At 30.5% G+C, this 25543-nt stretch overlaps 2 protein-coding genes across 3 annotated transcripts; one reads left to right on the top strand and one right to left on the bottom strand.

Moving 5' to 3' along the window:
• The first annotated feature begins 2856 nt into the window (after positions 1 to 2856).
• On the top strand, positions 2857 to 6267 carry LOC111039427. Of its 2 annotated transcripts, none has more exons than XM_022322946.1 (3): positions 2857 to 3480; positions 5512 to 5906; positions 6024 to 6267. In XM_022322946.1, exons 1-2 carry the CDS (start codon positions 2967 to 2969, stop codon positions 5889 to 5891), a joined length of 894 nt encoding a protein of 297 aa, XP_022178638.1. In that variant the 5' UTR covers positions 2857 to 2966; the 3' UTR covers positions 5892 to 5906; positions 6024 to 6267. The 2 variants fall into 2 exon arrangements, with proteins under 2 accessions (XP_022178638.1, XP_022178637.1); XM_022322945.1 differs by having other exon boundaries at positions 6021 to 6267.
• Positions 6268 to 13547: 7280 nt separating this feature from the next.
• LOC111039424 lies at positions 13548 to 15674 on the bottom strand. Its single transcript, XM_022322944.1, has 3 exons — positions 14306 to 15674; positions 13911 to 14155; positions 13548 to 13838 (listed from the first exon to the last, which is right to left on the bottom strand). The coding sequence occupies exons 1-3, from the start codon at positions 15296 to 15298 to the stop codon at positions 13607 to 13609; spliced, it is 1470 nt and encodes a 489-aa protein (XP_022178636.1). The 5' UTR covers positions 15299 to 15674; the 3' UTR covers positions 13548 to 13606.
• Positions 15675 to 25543: the final 9869 nt, after the last annotated feature.

Genomic DNA, 25543 nt, shown 5'->3' with positions numbered 1-25543 from the left:
TTTTGAAGGCATACATTTATTTCAGTATATTTTATTTAACCAATGGCAAAATATAATGAAATAAACAAATAATTTGTAAGTGGAAGTTTTGGAAATTTTAACTTATTTCGTAAAAAAAATGGGTGTATGATGTATTGATGTGTAGGTTATAAAAAAAGTAGAACACAAATACTTTTAGATTATAGCTATGTCAAAATTATAGAAAATAATCAAATTTTTGAAATTTTTGTTTGTTATTTTGGTTAGAAAATTCAATAAAAATGTTTTGCGATTTTGTTCATACAAGAAAATAGATAAGTGCATTTAACTACGATAATTTATGCACTGAAAAAGGTCTGCAAAAGAAATTAATTTCCAACGAATACAAATACACATAAATTATATGATAATTAAATAATAATATAAATTTAAGACCTAGAATTTTATTTTAAATTAGTGAAATTTAATATTGTGAGCCACAATCAGCAAATTTTAAGGTTAAAGTAAACAGATATTTCCCTAAGATTGGAAATATTTTATGACTATAACTTTGATTATCATGGCGTAATGCTCGAATTCAGATTTTTATTTTTTTTTCAACGATTTTTCCAAAATAAATGTCGAATAAATGTACGAGAAGATTTAGATAAAAAATTTTTCACCGTTGTTCAGAATGATATTTTTAAACATATAACTGTTACAAGTGAGTCGCGTATGAGTATTATGAAGCATGAGGGAAAATCGAAAACAAAAAAAATGTTTGTTTATTATTTAGCATATAATTGATATAGTATTAATAAATTCAAGACTGAGCCTAAACGAGTCAAAAAATTAAAGTTAAGTTAAAGTTCAATTAAGTTAACTTTTAATTTTTAACTTTTTAAAATGTATTTTTCATTAACTTAATTTTTAACTTAACTTTTTTTATTGATATAAACTTAATAAATAACGAGTTACTTTTAATCGAATCCAATTTCGTTAATTCATAAATAATTAAATAATAAATATAATGATATTATTATTGATGATATATATTGCATACGCATTTACTTTTTATTATTTTAAATAATCTAAGTAAGTACTTATATGTTAAAAAATACATAAATGACTTAACTTAAGTTAGTAAGTTAACTATAAGTTTTCAAATTACTTTTAACTTGACTGATTTTTAAAAAAAATTAGGATAACTATTAACTTTAAATTTTGTAAAATGTTTTCTATCAACTAAACTTAACTCAGTTAAAAATTAACATTAACTTGACTAGGCTTAAGTAGTATTATAAGCGTATCATCCGTAGCATATCTATATACTATAATCCGAATAAGTATATGTATACGATTTTCCAAACATAATCCACAAAAATATTTTATATCACCTAATTTTCCTATCAAATGTCAAAGCAGGAAAAATCATATATAAAAAAACAAAAATGACGAATCCAGGTTTGTGGGCTGGATTACCAACATTTTAAGTCTAAATAACACAAACAATAATTTACTATGTTTTTATAGATGTTTTTAAAAGCGTAATTTTGCTTTACAGGAAAACTGAATGACGAAGCATGACTGTCTGTAACATCAATTTGTGTTTAACAGATGTTAGTAGGTAGGTACCTATAATTGTTTAACATAATAAATATTAAATTTCTCAAAAATATGATTAAGACTTATGGATTTAATCTAAGGTTAAATGATAAACAAATTATTTCTCATTAATTTATTTCGTAAGAAATAAATGCAAAATTTAAGTACAAAATGATATGTATTAGGTATGTGTATGCGATACAAATATGTACCTATTGATTATTTATAGGTTCATGGTTTTGAATTCAAATTTGAACTCTTCCATATAAAATTGTCTAAACATATATTATGGTATCAAATCAGTAAATTACATATAATTTCTAATTGCATATTATGAATTAGTGAACATGTAGATATAATATAGTTCAGTATAAAATATTAATTATATTCACACTATGCATGACTACTATTATAATGACCAATATTCCGCATCATCTGAATCAAGAATTAATATCCTAAAAAATAAACTATTGTAAACTAGTAAAACGTAAAGAATTAATTGTTCACAATTTTAATAATATTATGCATCGAGCAGTTTTTAAAAATATATTATTTTTTCATTCTTTAAATGCTTAAATGTTATGTCAGTATATTTTTTATTGCAAAACTACCAACTCTTAATAAAGCATAAATTATATTATAATCATATAAACACAAATTTGAAATATTTTTTTCTGATTTAAAAATGTACAAAACTATGAGCTTGAAGAAAATATAAAATACCTAAAATTGTAAAAACAGTATTCTCCTACAGTTCCTGTTAATAATATTACAATTTATCGTTAATATATACCTAGTACCAATGATAAAACAATTCTATCTATAGTATAATACAATTCAATTCTGAACTAGATGAATATATTTTTATTTTCAAAATAAATTCAAAATCGGTTTATTACTATAGTGAGAAAAGTATCATACCTATGAAAAATACTTTGAAAATCGCAAACGATGTCAATTTATTCGTGTATAACGAACCACGAAATTTCAGACATTATACATTCAGTTAAAATCGTATATACAAAGTCGTTATTAGCAGTACAAGTTATTATTGAAATTAGCATATATGGTGTTTAAAATAATAGTAATAATAACAGCGATAATACCGCAGAGTCCATTGAGAACATCAAAAATATATGCCGCCGGTGTATGTGTGTGTAGAACGCGAAAGGAAGGAGCCGGTAACCGGTAGATAGAGAAAGTCCATCATCTTCCGGGGGTCCAGATCGGTGGCGTCGAAAAGTGGCTGAAGTGCCCGGCACACCGAAGTGGGGGCCCGGTATATAAACATCGGCCACCACGTCCTACCTATCATACAGTTTTTGGGTTTCGGGGCGTCACATCGTGTGCTTTTCAGACTTCAGTGCGGTCCGCAACACAAACCTTACCTACCCATCTCAACCATGAACTCCTTGAGGATATGTTTTTGCCTGTTCTTGACCGTCGCCTGCGCATGGAGCTTGCCATCCGGCATGGACTCCCAGTCCGTCGGCCACAACTCCATTCAGGCCAAAGAAGACCTGTTGGACGGCATCTACAGCGACTGCATTAACAAAGGTTCCGTGTCATGCATCAAATACAAGTTGTTCGCTTACGTCGACAAGGCATTGAACAAGGACGAGATCAACCTGACCGAGGGAGTGACAGTGGTCAGATCTGCCGGAAGCCCGGGAGATGGTGCCCCACGATCATTATCATTGGACGGCAGTGCTGACCAACCCAAGGACATGGAATCTCTGGTCGTCAAGCGCGTTTTGCGTTACCTGAACGAACACTCCATCAAGGTCGACATCAAAGGAGTTGATATGGTCAACGCCGTTTCCAGAACCGGAAAGTCCATCAGCGACGCTGTCAGCCAATTGATCGGAGACAACGAAGAGGAAGACTCATCCGAAGAAAACCGTGGAATCAAGAAGAGTAAGTTCATAATCTTATAACAGTTTTTATAATAACTAAGATCGTGTGGTGTTTATAACGTCGCTTATTTAAAACAAAAAAAAAAAACTCAAAACAACATAGTTAACAAAATGCATTTGCCGGCTTTCAGAGCATTTGTTAATCACTCATTATATTATACTAGGTGCATGACTTTAATTTCGATAGTTTGACCATCGATCGTTTATATTTTCAAAAATATTTATAGTCGACAATAGTATAGCTTAATAATTATAGTCTCGTATTATAGATAGTCATTACGTAATGTAATAAATAGACGTAATGTCTTATTTACCGTAAATTCAACTTTATAATATTGCTACATTTATCTGAAAAGTCTTAAAGTAAATTAATTATCGTTAATCAGTATTGGTACCTATATTATAACAAGATAAATAAAATAACAAGTGTTATAAAAATATAATTCGTATCGACTTGAAATTACAGCTCGCTGTTGTACACATCGAGTGCAAACAACTATAATATATTACATTATGCATTAATTAAAATAACAGTTATTTCGATAAACGTGACTGCAATATTGTTTACAGCCAATTAAAACTAGTTTTTTGAATTTTATTGTTATTATCAAACTCATCTCGTTTGAAAATTTGTATTATGATAATTTTGCTGTATTCGTGTTTTTTATTGCGTCTTTACTATTTATTTTCTATTAGTCGATTTTAACTCACTACCCATAATACGTTTCATTGATTTATACTTCGTAACCGTTGTTCGACATAATGTGCAATTGAAAAGTGGCCACTATACTTGGTTAACTCATCAATTTTACGTACGGGCCGAAAAAAAAATAATGACAGTAATAACAATCATGATAATGTATCAAACGGCGAGATAAACGGTTCGCACGCGCGTCGGGGTGACTCGGCAAACAAATCGACGACGATACTCGGCGCTTACACCGCGCTAACCCTGGGGCGTCCGTGCGGTTTAAACGGTAGTTATACACCGCAGTCATGATAATAACAACGATAATGTTATTACCACAGTGGTAATATCGTATACCGCACCGGTGACCGCCGGAGAAGAAACGGCTTCGTATCGGCGGCGACTTCCGTATACGACCCGCGACCCGCCGCCAGATAGGTCGTCCGGATCGCGACGGTTGACGCCATCACCCGCCGCTGTGTCCCTACTGACCCGATTCCCGAGAGTCCGTCCAACCCACATTCTATAATAGTCTTGTTTATTATTACTATTGCGCACAAGCGTATTTCGATAAAAAAAAAAACCTGACCGTCAACCGGTCCCCCCCCCCCACCGACTCGATTTAATAACACACAGGTGCGTGGCAGTGTGCAGCTGTAGCTGCAGTTGTATTGGTAGGTTAGGTACCTAAATAGTAATGATACATATTATTATTATCGGAGACGACTTTCTACGCGTCAATCAAACCTCACGAGAATCTCGTTTTCCACACACTCCCACGACGCCGCCGCCGCCGCCGTCTTCTTTCTCTTTAACATCAACAACAATAATAATAATAATAATATAATAACATCTGCAGTCGGACACACACAGATAAATAGAAATAAACACCCCGCGTCCCAAAGTTCTCGCTCGCGGGAAACGACGCGACGCGGCCGCATAGAAAACATCGTCGTGCCGCACGAAAAACCGGTTTTAGAAAGTGCTCAACCCCTGCACCCGCGCCCACGAGGAGCACAGAGCAACGCGATACCCGACGGCCCGCCAGCGGATGAAAAACACACGCGGTCATCGGGCCGTGAATCCGTAATGCGATATTGATAGAGACGCACGCACTCACGCCAACCACCGAGCTCGGTCGATCCACGTCTCGGCGTTTCCGATTACGCGGTCACCTCGAAACAATCACCTTGATGGTAACCGTGTACCGCATGTATACCATCGACCATATATATACATACCACCCAATTATCAACGATGCTCGCACTAATATTATACTACGCAATTATATTGATCATAATATAATGTTATACTCACTTTCGTTTCCTTATTGTTTTTTTGCAGAGAAGAAGAGCAAGCACGTCCTCCTCACTCTGTTGACCCTGTTGAAGATCAAACTCGCCGCCATCCTTCCGTTCGCCATCGGTAAGATCGCCCTGATCGCCGGTAAGGCCTTGTTGTTGGGAACCATCGCACTGGTCCTGTCCCTGATCGGAGTCCTGCAGAAGGTGCTCAGCAAACACCACGAGAAGACCGTCACCTATGAGGTGATCCCACAACACCACCACGAATCTCACGGTGGACACGACTCCTATGGCAGTGCCGGAGGCGCCGACATCTCTTCCGGAGGATACGGCGGTGGTTCTTCCAGCGGCGGATGGGGACGCAGCGTCGACTCCCAACAGATGGCCTACAGTGCCCAAGCACCGCAGACATCCCAGTGAACGCCCAAGCAAAACGTGAGTTTCCGGTCCGGCCTTTTCACACACCCGCAGCAAATGCGTCCTCTGCCCACATAATTTGCACAGTTTGTTTGATTTTCGTTTTCGTTTTTTCGGTACCGTTTCCAACAGAAGTCCTCGAGTTGACGACAAAGACGTATATGATAACGCCATCATCGCATATACCTACACAACCACATCGTGTCATACCGACGGTGCACCACAACAATCCCGACGACAATCAAAGTTCAAACGAGCCATCGAAACGAGAGCTACACCACACGCAAAAGCTCACTAAACTTATTTGTACATTATTTATTTATTATTTATATAATATTTATATTGATTTATTTCAACACTGTTTGAAACGTTCATACTATATTTTGATGTTTTCGAAAAACTTTGTGTTATTTTATTTAACTCGCACCGATAACATCCCGTAATTATGATATTACTGTCCAACTCCATATCAGATATTATACCGTGGTCGCAACTCATCCTGAGTCAGTGTAATATGTAGTATTGTACGCTACGAGTTTTATGCTTAAAAAAAACACGAGGTGTACACTTCGACGCTTTACTCGTCGTTTAGGTAGGTATAATATGACACACGACCAAATAGGTGACATATGAATCGTACGAGACCACAACTATCATATGGTTATTCTTTATTGGTACAATAATTACCACAAATGTATGCCTTGTTCATAAAGTCTCGTTCGAACGATGCGGGTAAAAAATAGGTAGACGGCCAAAATATACAATACAATATGAGTGCCCAACTATACTACAAGGCAAGACATTTGTACGACACACATTCAATTGACGATGGGTACTAATTAAATAACGCATGTAATATCAATTGTTGGAAACTTTTTACATTTTATGAAGATCATAATAATATAGCAATAAAACAAACACGTCGTGTCGGACAATAACGAACAACACGATTGCAATTTATATGCAATGTGTGTAATGTGTTCGTATATTACGCGATGACGATGCACATTTCACGAGGTAAACATAATATATTCTATTATTAATAAATTATTGGTAGTCTGACGCAGTGGAAAACGATTTCGGAAATTGCCAGCTGCTGTTGGGTTTGAAAAGTTGCGATTATCTGCGGGCATACGATGTGAAGCAAAAGAAATTGAGAATAATATTATAATTGATACGTCACATATTTACCAGCGTGAATATATATTATCATAATGTTGTATTAGGGTCGTCGAATTCTGTAGTATAATGTTAGTATTGGAAAAAAATAAAACTATGATAAAACTCGTTTCAGGCTCTATAAATAATATAACAACATATTATAATAATATGTGTACACCTAATAATTATTTTTAATCGAGGATTTGTAGGTCAGAGTTAATGGTGTTATTCGAACTACGACGAGGTGCTGGACGTATTGGAATCATGTAGTTCTCGTTATTTAACGGGATACGGCCGGCGCTGCAGTGGATACGTGTTCGGCAAAGTACGTAAATATTAATTCGACGCACATCACACACGTTATTCATATATTATTTTAATATTAAAGTCGGCGGTCCGAAACAGCTGGACGCTCGTACACTACCTACAACACTATTATTATTATTTTCACGCGTCGTGTGATTATAATATAATATGGTACCTATAACATTATCGTACTATTTTTTATATTGGTTGCCTAACCAGTGTCCGATTTGTTTCCTATATGCCGAAGATTTGTATTGGTCTCGTCGACCTCATCGTTAGGTGTAACGAGACGAATTTAAACGCAATCGTATATATCGATTTTTTTTTATTAACGAAGGAGTTCGACTGAGAGATCGCCATGGCTCGTTTCGGACCCCAAGCAAGCGTCCGTGAACTTTCACATATTATTTTTATCTTCACACTAACGTATAGTATTATTATTTGTGCGGTGTTCGGCACTGTAATGACGAGGAGTATAAATTATTTTTTAAATATTATAATTTCGCAAAGAAAAAAGGTGTTATATCCGCGTGATTATCGGTCTCGTCGATTCGATAATTTTCAGCGACGTGAAACGGAGTCGTAGTATGTTTACAAAGTACCTACTTCAGTTGTCCGAGCGACAGAAAACGGGAACAAATGCGCGGCCAGTATAGAATGTTAAAATAATACAAACATAACGTACCGTTTAATTTAATAGCAAACGAATACACAATGTTTATTAATTTTAAATTGCGATTAAAAAATACGCAAGGTTCGTACACAAACAATTCTGTTATTATTAATCGTAACAAGTTATTTAAAAAAAAAAAAAAAACGATAGCTTTAGTCAAGGTACCTATAACATATTATAATATTAAATTATAAAATGTGATTCTTAGTTAAGATTTGTTTGATATTCCAAACAATTCCAGTAATATTACTTCATATCACCAATAAACGGTTGTTCGAGTTACGAATTATATTTTATTTGAATCTTCTTTTTTGAGTATGTGGTTGCTAGGACTAGCATAAAGTCATATATTCATCCAACTATCAGTTTATTAGAAAATGCAAAGTTACTCATAAGTAGTTCTTACTAAACCCCAATAATCTAAAAAATAGAAAAGTATAATATGAACTACAAATTTTTTTAAAACATTTAAAGTTCAAACTATGAATTAATTATATTTAAACGAAGAATAACGATCCTAGTAAAATATTGTAGTAATCGAAAAACATTATTTATTGAGACTTAATACATTTACTTGTATTATCATATATTAAGATAATACTCAATAACTTTTTCATTTAGATTAATTTCCAGACATTTTCTTAAATAAAAATCTGTCCAGATTGAATGTCAGAGCAGGTTTAATAGTAGGTGTCTCAAATATAAAACCCAACTTAGAACTAATAGTTTTTAAGATTCAAGCACAACTTTCTCATTTTTCGTTTTATAATTTTAAAACCATTAAAACAGGTTATTGTATTAATTTCATTAATTTTAGATTTTTTTTTGTAGTTAGTTATATTTCTATTTTTGATTAATTCTATTAAGTAAATATCTAATTGAGTAAAATTAACGATTTTGTATTTATATGGACATAATATTAATATTTTGTATATATACTTATCAATGTCGGAAAGAGGGTTGCCTCGTCTAAATAAATATATTTGGCGGTAAAGGAACTAAAAAGATTGCTCATCTCTATCATATTTATTATACTATACCAATTACCATACTATACCACACACAGTTATAAAAAATAATGTTTAATAACTAATATTATGAATGCCATATTTTTTAGCAAAATTCAATTGTATATTATAGTGGGTAATCATTACTTATAAAAAAATAATTTAATAAAATAGAAATAGAGATAATGATAATATATTATAATAAAGCATACTCAATAATACAGTTTGGCAGACAAATCTTTTTTCAAAATCAATGATTTAGTATACTTTATTAGCAAATTAAAATGTTGACAAATTTATTACACTCGCACCTGTGTACTGAAATGAGCGGTTACCTACTTACACACTTTTTAATTTATTTCATTTAAACAGAATGTTTTTTTTATAATTCTGATGTATAATTTCAAACTGACATCGAGTTGATTGAATATAATTTATAAGTTATTCAAGTTTAGGTAAACAGATTAGTGGACAAGCATTTTGCCAGGCAGGTACCTTTGTGTCACTTCACGTCTCCTGTCCACCTTTTATCTAAACTTTAAGTATGTATTACTGTACTATCACTAATAATTATCAGTTCTTTAAAAACTTGATTATTATACATCAAAATTCTCTAAAAAATATTTAAAAATTATTTATGCTTTTTGAGATAATGGTCGTCTAATGTAAAAACTAATAATGAACTCTAATTGGTGTGCAAATTGCAGATAGTCTCAAAATAATTTCAACACATTAATAGTTATAGTATTTGCATATTATATTAAAGTATTACGAGTCAAAAGTAGGTACTTACTACCTACAACCTATCAAAGAAAAATCTCTTAATAATGAATGTATTCGACCCAACTGCTACGGTTTGATTTTGAATAATTATCTACCACCTATTTTAACTTGATATTATAACACTTTAAAGAGTAAAGACATATTAAGTATTTTACGTATTGCATTCAAAAATATTAATGTATTTATTATTTTGCATTAGTCAGAATAACCGTATTTTTTCCTTAACACCGTACATAGGTACAATTATTATTCTTGTAAAAATTATGTTTATTAATTAAGAAAAATTAATACCTAGAAAATATGCACTCGTACAACGAGGAAAAACAAAATTAAATACCAACAGGACACAGTGACTGGATATTGGGCACTCGAGGCGGAAGCTGGACAGTGTTGTATTAATGTATTATATTAACATACATACATTTGATAGGGACGATAAATCGTTTTGAAATTCAGAGCGTGCCAGTTTTACCTAAAATTAATCATCAAACAATATTTATAATTATATTATATTTCTATATTACTACACAATGTCAGTATAAAATCGATAGGTAGTGGTTTAATCCGTTATAATAATTAAACGCATCGTTCTCGGTCACTGGTTAATAAATTGCTATTATAACACGAAAACCACTAATCAGACATATTTGAGATCATCCTATTGTATTGTATAATTATTATCAGCCATAAAATTATATTAATTACATCTAATAATATACCTAACTAATTTACAGTCATGTAAAAGATACTTTCGAAAAGTATTCAAGCATTTCAAGCACAGATACTTTCTGTAAAAATGTATATTATTATAAATTCTCAATATTTTCTTTATTAAAATTGAAAATATATGAAATGAATAGAATAATTATTTGATACTTAGTATTTGATTTTAAATACAGATACTTTGTTGAAGAACTTTTTCCTAAAGCATTTAAAATACTTTATTAAGAATTATTTGAATTATTACTATACTAGAATTCTCATAACGTACATACACGAGCCCGAGGATCGATATAGTTTTTTAACCTATGTTGCCTACACATTTCTCCGTATGGTTTATAACTCATGTATGTTGGGAAGTATACATTCCGTAACTAAAGGATTCGATAATTTTTACTAACATCTAAACACAGTGAAACTGTATAATTATCATTCGTTGCGCAATAATAATGATGATGATCTGTCTAGACATAATATTAACATTTTAGATACCTTTAACACTTTTTAAATTTTCAAGTATTCCAACATTATATTCATCTCCGAAAATCTTTACTAAAACACAAATCTTATTAAACCTTAATTTTATCATAATAATAATGTTATAATTGTTAATTCGTTTTGATTAAACCTCTGAACATTCAGTGTTTTAATTTTGACACTGCATGCGCAGAGGACTAATATTTATTTTATTGTTCCATATAATATTATAATTTACAATATATTTAACATAATATTGATACTTAATATTGTGTGTTAAATTTATTCGTCAGTAAGCTTATTTAACATGAGTCAAATAATAATATACTTATATGCTTTAATGATATTTTTATTATAATTATTGATTTTTATCAATTTTAAAAAAAATGAATGGTCTTCATACTTAAATAATGTGCAATAATGTACCTGACTATTATTACAGTTAATTTTTAATTATTATTAACCAGAAGAAAACAACACGGTTATAAATAATTTAATCTAATAATTATTACAGTAAAATTTGTTCTGCGTTCGTTCTGCTTTTATGAACTAAAAAAAAAGGAAAGAAAATACATGTTTTATTTGGAGCCAATGCAACCGACGAATATCAACATACATTATTATTAAATTATCTGAGCAACAAACAAAATATATCATGTCTGTTGTAATTATAATATTATATTTTTTAATAATTTAAGGTCAAAAATAACGGTTATCATTATTAATATATGATTATTATACAGGATTTTGCCAGCAAATCATCTGATTTAATAGTAATTATAATTCGCTTAGGTATACGACGTGATTTCGAGTACCTAGAAAAAATATCATTATTTTTTTTTCTCGTAAAATGTCATGGAGTCAGACAGAGTGAAATAATATTAAGACCAACTAGCGTCAATATAATATTATTTGACGAAATTACAAGTTTAATATTATTATATCACTTCAAATCGATCTATAAAAAACTATTGTTGTTGTACAATGTCAATTAAAATATTATATTGGTAACGATAACTCCGTGTCTATTGTTATTCGTTTCCGATTTATTATTATATTTAAATTTTTAATTGAGTCAGAAATATAATAAGTGGAGAATATAATACTATTTTCAAAAATAATCATGTGTGTATGAAATTAGTTCAATATTAAAAACTATTGTTATTATTATTCCACCGTAATAGATTTTGGTATTTTTAATATATTATTCACACCGTGATGCTGGGCACAAAATTATTATTTTGGGAACAGGGAAGACAAGTAGGTTATGAAACGAAATAACTCATCTTCAGAAACCAACAATAATTATAATTTGATTCGTAATAACGAAAGTTATATTTCAGTTTTATGTTTAGTAAAGTACTAACAGTGTAAATATGTCGTGCTTTTCATTTTGTAATTTATTTATTTCATTTAACTGTTTCAAAATTTGTAAAAATGAAATTCAATTTAAATCGTTGATTTTGTTAACACTTTGTTACTTACATTTTAGCACATGAAGATTTAGATACAATAATAAGATATCACTCACTATGCACTCATTTACAAGACTCCCATTGTATGCAATTTGGGAATTGCCTATTTTGAACTCCTTAAAAACTGCACATTTGCAACCGTCTCAATTGTGGTGGGCAGTAGCTGGGAAGTGACTAAGTTTATGTGGCCGAAGGTTATAGTTGCTTTATGCTTATACTACCATAACCGCCATCTATCATTACAAGTGTAAATAATTCCACTCTATTAGTATAATAAGGTATTAGACAATTTAAACGTCATGATTTTTATCACCGGGGAAAAATGCACCCCCTGTAGAGCACGTTCTTCGTAAAATGCAACCAAAATGACCGAGTCCGTAGGATATATTATGAGGATAATGTCTCAATGCTCCTACATTAGTGCTAGCTAGGTATGTACGGCCTTAATTACTGGACCAGCTACACCTAGAAATAATGAGAGTAACCGCAACGAAGAAGCAGATACTACCACATAACCATGCGTGTACATATTGTGTAGGTAATCATAAAACTCCGGTTTTCGTGTGTTCATTACAGTGTAAAATAGGTATAAATAATAATATAAAACGAGGAGTTTTCTCAAGTAGCATAATATAATCCCGGTGAGTTACATGTTATAGTAAATTGTTTTAATTCGTTGCAACAAGAACAAACAAGTCATGAATTTAAACACACAAAAATAGCCAACACACCTGTAAGTCTAATTTCGTTTTCGATATAGAGCGTGTTGAAACTAAATAAGCTCTCCGGAAGCCTATAACTTCTGATGGCGACTACAGTGGAGGTTTAAGTGTCACTGGAGAGTTATATTAGGTAAGGGGTCATGTGTTCGAAAGTCATGTGTTCGAATGCTGTATGTTCGAACGTTAAGTGTACGAAAAATTGTCTGTTCGAAAGATTATATGTTCGAAAAGTCGTATGTTCGAAATTATCGATAAATTAAACACGAATTTTACCAAAATATTTAATATTCGTTAATTCGATTTTCTGCGTAAAAAATTAAATTTAAAAATAGGTACCAAAAATTCGTAAAATAAATTAGTCGTTAATAAATGTAAATGCTAAATAAAAAAAAAACTAAAAACTTAAATTATACGATATTCCTCTTAGAAACTCAATAATACTTATGTCTAAATTTTTTAGTCTTAGAACTAATTTTTTAATTCTTTGTTCCCGTTCTTCGTTGCATGTTTTTCTTTTTTTACTTGTTCGGCCTTGAATGATTTGCTCTATAGAATTTTCAGTTTCATTCTGAATTTTTTGGAACTGTCTCATCAATTTGTAAACTCCTGGTTGTTTTGATACTAATCTATAAACATTTTTTAATAGTTTAATTAGTTGTAACAATTATGTTATGGTTATTGATATATTGTTCCTATACCTATTAAGTCGACCGTGCCATGATTCAGCAATATTTGTTGTTCTTGGCAAATTTGCATCAATTCTTGAAGCTACTGACCACATGTCAATTGGAAATAAGGGGGGGTGTCGTTGAGGTTTAATACGTCCACGTAGTCTCATAGCTGGTTTACCATAAATGTAAGTATTTTCGAAGTATTCTAAAAGTGATTGTTCTCTTTCGTTATCACTAAATAATAATTTCACAATTTCCCAACCTTCGATTACCTAAAAAATATATTAATATATTTAAAAAATTGCAAGTTCCCACGAATAATATTATTATTAACATTGCATGACTCTGAAATATTAGATAGTAATAAAATAAATAATAAAATTAAAAAAAGTAAGTGTTATGTAATTTTTTTTAATACGTACTTTATTTACTGGAAGAAAAGAAAGAGCAGGTAAATGCCGACAAATCAAATTAAATTCCAGGTCTTCCATATACTTTGTAGATAGCCCTTCTTTTTGAATATGGCGCCAGATATTTTGACAAAAGTGAAAAAAACAAGCAGAATGGGTTACAAATGGAAAGACGTCATTGATCGCGTTGATTGAAGCTTTTTCAAAGTCCGTTATTATTTCAAGTTCCTTATTACTTTCGAAATAAATATTATTTTTAATCGCAAAATTATTAAACTCGTTTAGCACTGTTTTATAGTCATCTTCAGTTTGGTTGGTCATCAGTACGTATACCAATGGTACACAAATGTTGTCATTAATACCTCGTGAAATTGATCCATGTATTGTAAATATCTGTTTAAAAATTCCAGGACAAGCTTTAAAGGTTCCATCAGCGAGCCAAAAATTTGATTCCCTCAAGTATATACAATTTTGAACAGTTGTAAAAATCATAAATTTATTATTTCCTTCGATTGCATTTTTCAAAAGGAAAGGTTGTCCTGAAATTGTATTTTGAAGTTCTAAGGAAGGTATAAAATTTAATGAAACTGGTTCTAGTTCTTTTCCTTTTCTTTGTCTTTTTACGATTTGCTTGGATGCGTTTTTAGTTACTTGAGATGAAATTATAACGTTGGAATTTGCAATTTCGTTTTGATATATTTGATTTGGCGAATCTTGTGAATTTTGAGCACATTTTTTAATTTTATTTTTTAGAATTTTGCAATGGTGTTTAACTGTATCTGGTGGGTGAGAATGGTCATTATTAATAAAACAATTGTCTTGTTTATGTTCACCGTGCTCAAATATTGTCCGAAACGTTGCTCCACATCGTTTTGTACATTTCCAATAATATATATTATTTTGATCTCGTATTCGCAGTCTTTTCTTATCAAACATGTATTCATAATTATTTACAAGTAACATTTCCTTGTCATGTATACTTTTAAATGTCTGTATACTAGCCATTTAAAAAAAAAAAACCACTTACACAAATTGTATAAAATATTATTTAAAAACAACGTTCAAAGGAAATTGTGTTCGATACTTTTGTAATGATGTATCGAACTGTACTGATAGATGACAAAAAATTACTTTTAATAATATCTATAATGCTTTCCCCACGTAAAATCAATAAAGATAAGATTGTGTGAAATCCAATATAATGAAAACTCGATTAATGTTATTAGGGTTATTTTTGTTTAGTTTCATTTATCGACAATTTCGCACATACTACCTTTCGAACATATAATCTTTCGAACATATAATCTTTCGTACAGACAATTTTTCGTACACTTAACGTTCGAACATACAGCATTCGAACACATGATTTTCGAACACATGACACGCTACCGTTATATTAGGGGCCCACGTCTGTTTTTCACATTTCTTGTTCTGTAAGTTTTTGAAAAATAATGGCTATTCAATCCGTTTTACTTGACACTAGTATTTTTCATCAACAGGTCATAAACGTCCGTGGTTCGATACCTGCTAATGAAAATATTTTTGCATTATTCATAAGAAAAATTTTGATTAATATTTGTTTATCGATCGTCATTATAATATATAAAATTACTGTTGCACACTTTAACTCCTTGAAGAGTTAAATAAATAAAAAATGAAATAAGGTTATTATTATAACATAAGGTAGGCATACAAGATTAATTTTTAGCACTCTCATCCCTAATTTTGCCATTAATTAATGCATTCATTAAATTTCTGATTGTTAGAACTTTTAAGTATACCTAAAGACTCTATTTTCAAATTCCTGATATTGTTTGTAGGTACTAATTAAGAAGTGCCCTGCGTGGCGATACACACATCTATTTTGAAATGATAATTAGCCATTTTTACTGCAAATTATTTAGTAGATAATTTTTTTCAAATGTTAAAGTATCTAAAATCTAAATCAAAATAAATAGTTTTTGAGTTATTAAAAAGTTTACAATAAGGATAAAATGCTCGTTAAAAATTATTTTACTGAAATATAAATATATATGAAATATAATATGCAGTAACTAGTATTTATTTTATTATAACGTCTGGACCATTTGACAAATTATACATTGATATTTTATAGATCAATTTCAGTTATTAACATTTTCAAATATTTTAAGCCACCTTGACTTACTCTTTACTTACTCTATTACCACAGTCATATTATACTTAGTTCACAATGTATATAACTCGAAAACTATTCTATCAAATTTCAATTTATGATACAAAGTCTCAAAAAAAAAAAAATATTTGATTAAAGACAAAAATAAAATTGAGTTTTTCTTGGCTATAAATTATCTATCGTTAAGTTTTCATTGTCATCACAGGTAAAGCCGGAGATAGTACAAGGAATCTCAAGTATTCGAAAATATGGTATTTAAGTGTATTTAAAATTTCCGAAGTTCAGAATTTGCAATTCTATTAATTGCAATAGAACAAGCATTCAGCATAACAGACTACAGCGTAGTATTATGATACCTATTATTTTATTATTATAACACTGAGAAGTGAACGTTCTATTTGCCTATACTTTGAACCTTATCTTGATAATTTTTAATTGCATGTTGTGAAGTATTCATAATATAGCTAAGGGATTCACTACTTGTTGACAAACTCTATTATGAAATATAATAGTTTAAAACATTTTATTTACTTATCTGAAACGTTGTATTTAAGAATTGGAATTGTAATTCAAACATTTTTACTAGTCACAAATTGTTACTGCCACATGAGCCTGAATATTTAAGCATCGGTCATATTATTATATTACAATAGAAAAATGTCATTATCGTATAATAATTTTTCGTTTTTTAAAAATGAAAATTTGATATTTGCAAACACTAACTTGCTGTAGCAACCAAAAGTTTAACTGCCTGAAACAGATGCGTATTAGTGACATATGAAATTAATAATCGAAATATTTTTAGAAAAAATATCAGAGTTTATTATAATTGAATTTCACTCTCTTCATCGAATACTCAAAATGTTGATATATTTATAAACTCTTTTGGTGATATTTAATTCATGAAAATTGTTGGTCAGATGATAGTTATGTAAAGATTCTAAGCAGAGCTTGAAATTTTTAATTCTAAAATTTGGCTGAACGTATATTCATTATGATGTAGAAAAATTGATGCATTGTTATGAAAGAGTGAAATTCGATTCTGTATTGGAGATCATTAATTCAGTATAATATTCTATAGTTGAGTTATAAACCCATAGCTTGCAAACGAAATAAATGATAATAAATAAAAGTAAATGAAAAGTTAAGCTGTTAATTAAATAAAATGCATTTTGTTTTATCTTAAAATGTATTTGACGTATTAAATAAAATGTCTAGATAAAATAAACTATGCATTACATACCACAATTTTATGAAGCAAACTGCCCAACATGGGGGTTACCAACAGACACATGTACGTAGTACAAGCGCAATAATAGTAATAATGCATGATAGGTGTTAACGATATTAAAAAATATTAGTTTCGGGGTGAAATTAAACCTATATTAAGGTAGAATACACAAGAAACAAATTTTAAATAAAACAGAAAAAAAATTAATAAATAAACAGCACAATTTGTTGGTACATATGAAGTACGAATATAAGTGGTAGTTAGCTATATTGCACAATACTGCTGCAGGTAATAACACATACAAAGTTTGGAAACCCTTTAATATTAATGTATGCATAATTTTATCCTTAGTACTGTATCCATATTGGTATTGTATTCCTGTACATTAGCAATGACAGATTAACAAAGCTGTTGCTCATTTGTCAGGTAAACTTTTTAATCACCTTATTGATTACGTTATCATATATTGTCGTTTATCAGTCCTATAATAATATGTATAGTCTAATGATAGCTTCCAAACTTTATAGTTTATGAACAGTTACCTATCTTATCACTCGTACTTTATAACAACGTTTGCGGAAACAACAGAACTGTACACGTACATTATTGTTACTTACTGTAATATCAACAGATAAATAGTTATGGTCATATCATATCCAACTATTAGGAATGAGGTCTTTGATCCAAATATTTATTCCCGCTGTTAAAATACATAGAAATGTATAATATATCCATACCCTGCTGCTTTCATCATCCAAACGAGTAGTTTTTACAATATTTTGTGATTCGAAACACACTTGTCACTCCTATTTTAATCCGTTAAATATTTTTTATTGTAAAAAAAAAAAAAGAATACAATGTCACTTTTTTAACGATGAAAAACATTTTACTGTCAAAATCGATTCATTCTCATTGGAATGTATCCCATTCACCAACATCCGTATATGAACCAAATTATTATTTTTTATATATAATTAATTCGAAAACTTTCATTTTCATTCATAATATTCTTCTATTACTCAACATTATATTATATTTTAACATGCTATACGTGCCATAACTAATCTAACCAAAATCGAATATTTTTAAGCCGAGCAATATCCATTGGCCGTTGGCTTTCGATTTGATCACCTATACTTGATTGAATATTGGATCTATTCAGTATAACTATTATATTAGTAAAGATTTTGTGTAATTAAGTTGAATAAAAAATAAAAAATATAAAAATTTATCATACATTTATATTTACCGATGTTCAGCATTATCATGAAAATGTTCCTAAATAGAAAATGTATAAAATAATGATACCATGTCATGACGATGGGTTGTTAGAAACGTTATAAAATGAAAAAATATATTTTTTTCTTCATTAGTTAAGCGTTAACTACAAAGGTTATTAGCTTTACAAGAATATAACATTTTTACATTATATTATATGAAATTGTACAGTTACTTTTTTTATAGATATAAAACTGTGTTTTAATATTTTGAAAATGGACCAATTGCTCTGTACAGGTTTGCCAGGGATGTTGAAGCCTATCCTAGCTTCGTTGAAGTTTGAACAGTCGACGATAATATGACTAATTAATAGTTTGTATTTCATGTTTGGTATAGGGATGGATTTGTCTTTGCCACAAGGTGTCCGTATGTGAGTTTTGTGTGGTTAATTCAAAGTCGATTAAAAATTACCTCATTTTTTTTCTGTTTATATCAGTGTATTTCGGCCAAACAGAGTGCTTGATTTCTCTTAATTTGTTTGTTAAAGGGATTGATAATACTATTTAATTGATGGCATAATTATTTTAATAATATTTATTATATTTATAATAATTTACTATATTTAATAGTACCTATAATGACCACGGCAAGAGAAATATTGAAGCTTGATTTACGATAAAAATGTTAACGATTAGTATAACTGGTGTGAAGAGTTAATGCCGATAGCGTAAATCCGAAAACGTATTCGAAAATATAATATCATAACGGTGAAAATATGTCATAATAATATATCATTATAATATAATACAGTTGTAATACAAATAATAGATCCGTTGAAATGTTTAAATTATAGAGGTTGATTTTTTTCTGTCCGTTTCACTTTTATTTAAAGAATGACGGAAAACTGAATAAAAATATTACAATCAAAAATCATATTTATTATTTCACTTTTCTATGAATAATTTTTATTAAATAACGGCATTGTTTATGGACGCGGAAACAAGTGTTGAATGCATAAGTAATAGGTCCTTGGGAATGTAACAAATCAAAATAATAAATGAACGTTCGGACGAATGCATAATGGTGACGAACCGGAACATATTTTGTGTCGTCTTCTGAGACATAGTTTTGTGATGACGATAAATGAAAATATTCTCTGGATAAAAGTAAAAGTAAACATTAGTGGGGAAATGCAATGAAGAAAATATTTCAAAACGATTAGCTGCTTTTGATGGCTTTCTATATGCGAGTTGAATGACAAAAGTTAGTTAACCGTAAGAAATCCGTAAGTGTCAATAGAGACTATAGGAAACTAGAATATTCTCATATAATATATTATACATACATTTATATGTGCAATTAGCTATGCAGTTATATGAAATGTTTTTTTTCCACTAAAACGTGTTGCACATCTGTTCTCATCTTTTCTATCATTAACGATTTAAAAAATATTTTAATCAATGAATCAAGGCCAGAACTGGAAATTAATCTCGGGGAGGGGGGGGGGATAAAAAATGTATTCTAATTTTATTATAATCTTTGAATTCCGTTGTGGTTTTCAACCCACCGAGTATCATTGATGTAAGTTTAGTCCACTTAGTTAGTATTAGGTACAACGTTTTTTATTTTAGTTTTTAATATATTAATATATAGTTATTTTACTATCACATAATGTAACACAAAAGAATTTCAGGGGGGGTTTGACGCACCCCCTCAAATACGGCCTTGCAATGAATTACAACATATTTTTAACCCTATTTAACTAATACTTCATTTTTAATTATGAGCTCACAAAATGCTTATTATCCCAACTATAACTCATCATAATACTAACATTCTTTTTTATGAAACTTGTAATTTATTCAGCGATACTAAAATATGCATAATACATTTTAGAAATTCTACAAGGTTCATGTTATAATGATTGTATAAAGCAGCTAAACGATGTAAGTACCTACCTATTTAATATCGATTACTGATTAGTACCTATTTATTTTAAAATTATCTAAGTTTTAATTAACTAAGTTTTATTTTAATAATAATAGTGTAAATTTCATAATTGAAACAAGTCATCAAACATTAATAAGTCGCTATTTATTGTACCATTTAATGAAGAAATATATTTTAAAAATATGGTGTCAAGTAAAAACAAGAATGAAGGGCGCTAGTCCTAGGTTAGGTCTTAGGTCCTAGTGGCCAGCATACCCAAAGATGTAATATTATGCACGAAACAATAATATTTTTTAAAGCCGTTTCAACATTTTCAATGGACGTGGTGAATCGATGCAATATTGTTTTCGGAATTCTTATAGATTCAATAGCACGACATGCTCAGTTATTACTTTATTTAAATGAATTTTGATATTTCTTTAATATTTAAAAATAAAGAAAAGTGTACCTATACTTAAAATAATAATATTATAGAGTGGGTACACTTATAATATTAATAACGTCATAATTTGCTAAATATTACCCTCCAACCAATTGTAGCATTATTTAGGATTCTCTTTCTAACACAAAATATAAATTATGAGAAATAATTTTCTTTTCTTTATTGTCTTAAATTTTTAAAGTTATTATATATCACGAAGTTTTCAATTTTCAAATAAAAATACAAATAATATAATATGAAAATAATAAGCATATGAAAACAATTTCAACAATGTCGTCAATAAATTGCGGTGGTCGGCCTACTCACAAATTCCAGAGTTGTGAAATACATGTGCTGCACAGTTTCAATTAAAAAAATGTCGGTTTTCTTTTTTAACAAGTCGTCGGCCACGAACGGGTTTGTGAATGATTTACGAGAGTAGAATTAATTTTCCATCAAAATTTGATTTGCACACGACGGTTTTCTTTTACAGGTATAATATACGTAGGTAGGTACCTATATATACCACTCTGACGGTATATAGACCACGGTTATTATTTTTGTAGTACGCGTTGCCTGCAATCGGAAACTATTCGTTTTATATTATCATACCATCATTGCCGCGGAGAAGACGAACCACCGATAATAAGTACCAGCGAGAGTACATTATTCGATCGGAAAATGATTTTATGCGGTCCATTAAAATAATAATAACATACGACGATTCTCACTATTGACTATTATTATTATTATTATTATTATTATTATTATTATAATCGAATTATAATAAGGGACTATAATTGTTTGTCTTCGGGCACTCGCGCGAACGGAAAACGGCGTCGTATAGAAAATAAACTTGACATTTTGTTTTTGTCCACATCGTTCACATTTCAGCCAAACACACACATACCATAAATATAATATTTTCACCGTCTACGAAACCGATTTTATTTTACGCAGACGAATGCAACACTACGAGTCACGTCGTGTCATTTTTTTGTTATATACAATATACCTATTGTGTACCTAATACTATAGTCTAGACTTACATATCCTATAGTTCTAAATAATATAATATTTTGAAAATCAAAATGTCGAGGAAACCTCGATTTGTTTTATACGAGTACCTACTTAAAAAAATAGTTCTATTATGTATTATACATAAAAATGTTAAACTTTCAGAAAAAAATATAAATATAATTTTTAGAACTTCATTAGCAATACGATTTGACAACAACATGACAACAACAACAACAATAACAATTTATATTTTACATTTATGAATTTTAAGACGCATGGATTATTATTTTATTAAATAAATAAAAAAAAATATATATATAAATAATTTTGAAATCGGATTGGAATCTACGTTTGTACATGGATATCGTGCTAACCAGATGTATTATCGGTTAAAAAATTAAAACTAAAACCACATTGTCGACACATAATATTGTACAATATTGCAGTGATCGGAACTCGTGGATCGATCACTATTATCATCCGTGCACACGAAAGCAAATATTTCCGTCATACGTCCGTGATAATAACAATTTCCATGTTAAAGTTTCCGCCAGATTTTCATGTTTCTCTAATGTCTCTGCCGCAGTAGCGGCCTTTACACACATTACTTGGTCGGCAGCATAAAAAAGGGGCCAAAAGTTAGGAATACATGAGGTCTTGAACGTATTTTTTTAATATATTTGAAGAGGACTCTGCAGTCGGCGATTGCCGTCTCGACGACCTGGCCAGGCCACAGCTCTGCTGCAGCTGCAATGCTTAAAATGTCGTTTATGTTTTGAATCCGAAATAGTCAACGTACCTATGTGGAAAGTTTTTTCGAAACAGTTTAACGGTCAACTCGAGTTGATTTAAATTAATTTATTGCTTTATTCGATTAGTATTTTTGATTTAAATACACATTATAGGTTAAATTAACTTTAGTTAACAGTGAACAGATTTCTAAATCCAATCTCAAGTACTAGATAACAATATGATATTGAATTCACCTCAAACGTGGTCTGCAGTGAGCTATAAGCACATTGAAAAATTTGTTGCCAAAATCAAGCCTAATAATGTCGTTCTATTATGCGATAGTTCCGATCGACAATGTGAGAATTTGCCTCTGGACACTATTTGGACTATTATAATATAATTTAATTATCAAACCGATATTGAGGTCATATTATAATAATTTAATATCACATATTATTATCATGGTTACAATATGCATACTCACGTTTTAGATATTTAATAGACACATAATGAATTGGTATCGATATTTTTTCAGAAATAATTATTATGACGATAATCTACAGAATAGCTGCTGTCGAATGAAAATATTATTTTAAAAGTTTCAAGTTATTGAGTTTTTAGTGAATATTTACTATTTTTTTTTACGGCCATTTGAACGCGTCAGTATATTTATAATCTTCTCTCTCTCTATCTTTCTTTATACATTATTTACTTTTATCATTCGACTATATATATATATATCATTAGTTCATATTATTATTATTAAAAGTAAATAGATTACAAAACAACCACGCGTGAAACTGATCTCAAATAGATAAATGCACAAACACATCATTACAATAATATTATATTTACTTTAAAACAATAGAGGGGGACATTGAGGTACTGTGTAAATGCACAATGTTGACAATTCGACGAGTTGAGCTGTACATACATCTTATGCGATGGTCGATCACACTCGTCCGTTTTCGTGCGTGATCGATTGCACACCTCGGTGATCACTAATTTATTGTTGATATAATTTTTACGAAATGTTATTTAAATAATAAAATATGTATATTATCGTATTTCCCAACGTCGACGACGCATTTGATCATCGTTTCTTTTGCAAAACGTATAATGTATTAATATTATGTTTAATATTATACGGAGAGATTTACTAAGCATACTTGCACCCCCGTGTTTTATTTTAATAATTATAGTTTATTCGAATTCTGATTTTTGTAATTTTTAAAATAAATACGTCTTAAGACCATATTATTTTCTTATACCATCTGTGAAGATTTCCGATTCATTTTTTCATTAACTCTGCATGATTGGTTTGAATTTTGAAAAATGTGTTATGCCGTATTCGGTTATCGCTAACGCGGTTGGCAACAACAATAAATAAATGAAAGAAAATTCAAAATTATTATTCATGTTCTTTATAATATACGACTGGGTAAGTGGGAACCTACCAGTATAATACTATAATAATATTCGTTTTGAATACACGAAGAGGGCGTACAAAGTTTGATCACGCACGTGCGATCTATATAATACACGCATATCATGTTTAGCCTGTTTAGGTATGTCGTGTATTACGGAAGTCAAACGATGTTAATAAAATTGCTCCCGAAAATCGTTTGTATTCACGACCATGATAATATTGTAGTAGGTAAGCGTAATATTACAGTTATTGGCATTCAAACAGTTTTTCAAGGCAAGAAAAAGTTTGGATCTTTGGACGTCTGGATGTTTTGCTGAATTTTGGAATTTAATTACAAATAAATAATAATACGAAAAAAACATATAATATATCGATAAGCTAGTATTTTTTTTTTTTATTGATCTTGAGCCCGGCAACTGTGGCCAATAGCTATTAGTAGGTATTGTAGGTTTGTATTATTGATGGTTTGTATTGTAGGTTTTTTTGGGACGGTAGGGGGGAACACGTGTGTGTTTGTTTTGGCAGAGTTTCGAATGGGGCACCCCTTAAGTTTCTGCCATGCCCCGGGGGTGGAGGATGGCAGCACTTGTTCTCCGGTCACTGCGACTTGTCCGGAGAAAAATGCCGCCCGGTGGCCGAGGATCGAACCGCGACCGGCTGCGTCGCAGCGGACGCGTCAGATCACTCGGTCACCTCGTCCCCCAAAGCTAGTATTATACGTCTTCTTAAGATGACGTGATACCCGCATGTGTTGTCTTCGTCTTACAAGTGCGTAACATGGCAAATTTTACGCTCAGCAGAACACGTGTAGCTCCGTTAGTTTAAAAATTAGTGCGAATTGACCTCTTATAAAATCTAAAGGTAAGATTATTATCTAGTCAACCTCATAGGTTTTTTATTATATTTTAATTTTAACGCGAGTTATGAGTATTTTAAAATTGTAAATTTTTTATACATCTTAAAATACTCATAACTCGAGTTAAAATTAAAAAATCTATGAGGTTGACTAGATAATAATCTTACCTTTAGATTTTATAAGAGGTCATTTCACACTAATTTTTAAACTAACGGAGCTACACGTGTTCTTCTGAGCG

Source organism: Myzus persicae, unplaced genomic scaffold (assembly GCF_001856785.1).
Source record: "Myzus persicae strain clone G006 unplaced genomic scaffold, MPER_G0061.0, whole genome shotgun sequence".
NCBI classification, from domain to species: domain Eukaryota; kingdom Metazoa; phylum Arthropoda; class Insecta; order Hemiptera; family Aphididae; genus Myzus; species Myzus persicae.
The sequence above is the reverse complement of the archived record's forward strand: the minus strand, read 5'-3'. Positions and strand labels throughout refer to the sequence as shown.

Bases quoted from the DNA above. Each gene is read 5' to 3' on its own strand.
- LOC111039424 (XM_022322944.1), bottom strand. From the start codon at position 15,298: ATGGCTAGTATACAGACATTTAAAAGTATACATGACAAGGAAATGTTA. The intron at 14,156-14,305 runs GTACGTATTAAA...TATATTTTTTAG, and splicing joins CTTTTCTTCCAGTAAATAAA to GTAATCGAAGGTTGGGAAAT. The intron at 13,839-13,910 runs GTATAGGAACAA...AAATGTTTATAG, and splicing joins TGGCACGGTCGACTTAATAG to ATTAGTATCAAAACAACCAG.
- LOC111039427 (XM_022322946.1), top strand. From the start codon at position 2,967: ATGAACTCCTTGAGGATATGTTTTTGCCTGTTCTTGACCGTCGCCTGC. The intron at 3,481-5,511 runs GTAAGTTCATAA...GTTTTTTTGCAG, and splicing joins AAACCGTGGAATCAAGAAGA to AGAAGAAGAGCAAGCACGTC.